Source organism: Zea mays, chromosome 4, assembly GCF_902167145.1.
Source record: "Zea mays cultivar B73 chromosome 4, Zm-B73-REFERENCE-NAM-5.0, whole genome shotgun sequence".
Lineage (NCBI taxonomy): Eukaryota > Viridiplantae > Streptophyta > Magnoliopsida > Poales > Poaceae > Zea > Zea mays.
In genome coordinates this window covers 168,455,714-168,460,051 of record NC_050099.1, presented here as the reverse complement: position 1 = coordinate 168,460,051, position 4,338 = coordinate 168,455,714, and the positions used below count along the sequence as shown (strand labels likewise).

The 4,338-nt window shown below is 42.6% G+C and overlaps 1 protein-coding gene across 6 annotated transcripts; it reads right to left on the bottom strand.

Moving 5' to 3' along the window:
- On the bottom strand, positions 1 to 3,941 carry LOC103654007 (RPM1-interacting protein 4 (RIN4) family protein). 6 transcript variants are annotated; one of them, XM_035967386.1, is made up of 4 exons: positions 3,563 to 3,941; positions 1,475 to 3,476; positions 609 to 827; positions 1 to 479 (listed from the first exon to the last, which is right to left on the bottom strand). In XM_035967386.1, exons 2-4 carry the CDS (start codon positions 1,478 to 1,480, stop codon positions 435 to 437), a joined length of 270 nt encoding a protein of 89 aa, XP_035823279.1. In that variant the 5' UTR covers positions 1,481 to 3,476; positions 3,563 to 3,941; the 3' UTR covers positions 1 to 434. The 6 variants fall into 6 exon arrangements, with proteins under 6 accessions (XP_035823279.1, XP_035823278.1, XP_023158139.1 ...); XM_035967385.1 differs by lacking the exon at positions 3,563 to 3,941 and adding an exon at positions 1,022 to 1,169 and having other exon boundaries at positions 1,475 to 3,404; XM_023302371.1 differs by lacking the exon at positions 3,563 to 3,941 and adding an exon at positions 1,119 to 1,169 and having other exon boundaries at positions 552 to 827; positions 1,475 to 3,404.
- Between the last annotated feature and the right edge of the window lie 397 nt (positions 3,942 to 4,338).

Genomic DNA, 4,338 nt, shown 5'->3' with positions numbered 1-4,338 from the left:
TCCGATAGTGAAAGTTATAAGAATTATATGAATATATAACGTATTTCCATGAGAACATCCTCTACAGCTCTGAAAACGTCGCAGCATTTTTGTTTGTCAGGTTGGTGGCGGTCACTGCAGCAATCTGAGAATTCGCTGTGACCTGGTTTTGGTCAGAGCCGAAACAAATCCACCCTCGCCCAAGTTACAGCAAAATGCAGCAGGAGGATTAACGCTGAGGAAGGGTTACACACCGTAGAGAAGAGGCGAGAAAAGAAAAATTACAAGCAGACATCAACCTGAACTGACGGTATGCACAGGCAGCTAAGAACGCTATACACTGTCATTTGCAACGGCGGCTATACACTGTCACTGGCAAGTATCCGGAGAGTTCACTCGCGGCCGGTCTGCCAGCCGCAGCGATGCAATGGACCATTTCTCTGTCGTTAGCTTCCTCAAGATTGTGTGGGGCTGGGCGAGACACAGCAGAACCATTTCTTCTGCAAGTTGGAGGAGGGATCACAACGCATGCATGCATCAGTATGGATGAATACCGGGGGGCTAGCACGTACAGTACAGTACAGGAATATGTTAGCCGGAACGGCCGAGTCTACGAGACGGACGCCTACCGACGCGTTGGTCCTGGCGTTGTAGGAGGTCATCTTCTCGGCCCTGGAGTCCTTGCTGTCAGCCGACACCGACCTGTTGTTCCTGATGTGGCCTTGGGTCGGGGGAGCTTTCTTCTCGTCCCTGGCCTTGCTGAAGATGACCGTGAACCCGTCCGCGGACGCCGGGTTGTTCACGTCCCACTCGCCGAACTTGGGTAGAGCGCGGCCACCAGTGTCGTCCTTCACAAAAAAAAACCGTGCATGCCAGCTCGTTAGTGCAACAGATATTATTACCATGTGATATGTGAGTGTGCAATGCTACTCTTCCTCCTGGTTAGAGCGTCCAATTCGCCAGTGTCTCGCCGGGGAACCAATTTTTTTTTGCAGGGCTAAATTTTGCAGAAAAACCAGATAGCAGATGATCACGTCTTCACCACGATGTGCATGGTTTGCTAATGGATGGGATCGGCGGATCGCTCAGCAAATTAAAACTGAAGGGATCAGCAGGAACCACAGTTTGTTGATCATGACCTGCTTGCCAATTCGATTCTGTCCATGTTTATTTATTGATCGGTCGATGGCCTACGAATGAACAGACGTCGTTGTTAATAGTTATACCATCAGTTCTCTATTTTTTTTCTTCCAAACTGGTGGATGTATATGGATCCATATCATCGTAATCGACAACTAGATATACATCCCTGCATTTTAGGTGCCGATTTGCTAAAAAGAAAATCCCATGCCAATGGGATGCGACAAGCATGTTTTCGTCATGCGTGATGCATCGAAACAATCTCTAGCTAATTTCAAGCCAAGACCGACGAATAATGCAGGCATCATAAAAAGAAAAAGAAGAGAAAGGCAGCAAGCAGGAGATATGCTCTCACCGACATGGGTGCCGCAGCGTCCTTCAGCCGCTGGAGCCACAGAAAATTTTCGCCCTTGCTTGTGATCCGACGCGCTAGTGTTTCTGGGGCAAAATTTCCCCCGGGACTCCGGGACGAGATAGGAGAAGGATTGGCCACAACCACAAACAACAGGGAGGCAACGAATTCAGCAGCCTCTGATCCCACGCGATATCTTATATATCTATTAATGGCATGTTTTGCATGCAAAGGCTGCCTAAAATTGATCAGGTTTTAAAGGATGTTTCACATTTTTTTTAGTTCCTTTTGCAATTGTTTCGGCAAACCAGCGTGAGAGTGAGCTGTTCATCCAGCCACACCCCTGGTACTGGTAGGTACACCCTCTCGGGACGGGATGGATTCGGATCGGATACGAATGGAAACAGATCCGAATGTCACTATTTACCATATTTTAATCCGAATACGAATATTATCGGATACAAATACAAAACAGATAGTTCGAATTCGGATTTACATTCGGATACTTACTTGATTTGGAACATAGCATCATAACAAGTATTAATTTGTTTTATCGATGGATTTATAATTGATAAAAATCATATTACAAGCAAATTATGAACAATAGTACATATACATTATTTAGTTGAAACTTAGTTGAATATCATATTTTTAAATAAATTATTTAGACCTGGTATATTTATATTTTGGACTCTAAATATATTTTTTTGTATATTAAGTATATTTGTATATTGGACTCTAAAACTCCAATAATCTAATGTACTCAAAATTAGACTTTTTAATATTAATTAAAATTTATCATTGTATATCACTAGTAATGTAAGATTAACACAGTCATTTGTTTATGACATAAATATTTTTAACATTTTAAATGGTGTACTTCAGTTTTTAGTATATTATTTAATGTTTAAAATCACTTGTAATTAGTAATTAGTAATAAAAATAAGTTTAAATTGATTTTATTGAATACTTTTTCCTTTCGGATACGAATAGTATCGGATATTTCACGGTTTTGTCGAATGTTGTCGAATACGAATCTTAAACCGGATAGAGAAAAAACGAATTCGGATATGTCTATTTAACATCCATATTAAAATTGAATACGAATATGAATATCCATATTAGCACTTTATCCGAATACGAATAATTCGGATCTCCAGACCGAATCCATCCCTCTTAAGGCGTGAGGTGGGCCACCGGGTTGGCTGCCTCTAAATCTCTAAGTACTATATATAACCACCTGTACCACCTAGCTTAGCTCTATCGGTTGTTGGTGCCACTGTGTTGTTAAAGACAATGTTTGTTCCTCTTCTTTGAAACGATTTTGATGAATCTCGAAATGATACTGATTGGCCTGAAAACCTCGACGGTGTTGGCATCTTTTTTTTCTTTGGGAGAAGAGTGATGGATGCCTGGGTTAGCCTCCAAACATAAAGGCCATTGCTATGAAAGAGCTGCAAGAGAGAAAGCATTCTGTGCATCCCTTTCTAGCCGCTCACACTTATTGTTTTTTGGGGCACAACTGCTTTACCCATGTCATGCCTAGGAGGGCAAGATGACTCCTAACCACTTTCACCCCCTCCAGTCGAATGTAGACCTAGGTTCTTGGTCCTATCCATCACTGTCACTAACAAAACTCTCCTGACTCACACTCACTGGTCCTGCAAGAAATACTTCACAAGAACAACTGCCAATAAAATTCCCCCTGACTCGCTGCCAATTGTCATTGAACCTTGTGAGGCTTAGCACCAGTCCATACTCGTGAGTTTGACCCTGAGTTTAGCTCACACTAATCCAATAACCTATGACCTCACACACTGACACACTACACGATAGATAGATAGAAGGAGTATGTAAGCAATTATATACTAGGGATAAGTAAGCTCCAACAGAAGCAAAGCATGAGGAATACAAAAAGAGAATGAAGTGGCTTGTCTACCTTTGAACCAGGGAACAACCAGCAGTGGTAGGAAAAAGATGATGTCGCAGGGCCCAACAATGTCAGCTGCAAGTCCAAGGAGTGGAGGAAATGAGCTAAGAGCGAAGGAAACAACTTTGGGACATTCTATCAAACACCTAGAGTGCACAAACCTCGGCATGGAGAGAATCAATGAAGAAAGCTCGGCCGGGGTTAGACACAGCACAGCATGGAAGAAAGTAGTCACTAGAGAAGAAAACTCGTGGATAAGAAACGCCAGCAAGATTGGGAATGGCGCACGACGGTGATGGCAGGCACTGCGGCGGAGGCAGGGGTTGGTGGGTGGCTGGGTGCACGCGCGAACCGGAAGGGTGTGGCCATGGACGTGAAGGAGTGGCCAAGGTAAACGTTCGTCTGCAGTTACCTTCGGGGGCTGACGCGTGGAGCCAGCCCCACGTCAACCGGTCAGCTGTAGCGATGCCGTCGCGACGTCGCGTGGCCGATGATAGTGTGTAGCTTTCAAGTGCCGACACAGAGACTAGGGTTAGGTGTGAGGGTGCACGAAAAGGACTAAGCGGGTGTTTCTTCCTACCTTTTAAATTTTAGTGACTAATATTTAATCACTTTTAGTCCCTAAATTATTAAATGGTATAACTAAATGTGACATCTCAAATAAAATTATAGAGACTAAAGTTTGGTCTCTAAAATTTAAAAGGATCACTAAAAGAACCAAACACCTTAGAGCAAATCCATTAGTCTCTAAAATGTAACTCATTAAATTCAAGTTTAGGGAGTTTGTAAATAAGATTTAGGAGTGATCTCCAACAGTTCCTTGTATTTAAGTAGTAAATCAAATTTGATTTTTTTGCAGGCACAATGTTGACCAACGTATTAGTATTAATTTTACATTGCCTATTAAAATAGACTCAAAAGTTTTTTTACATCACAG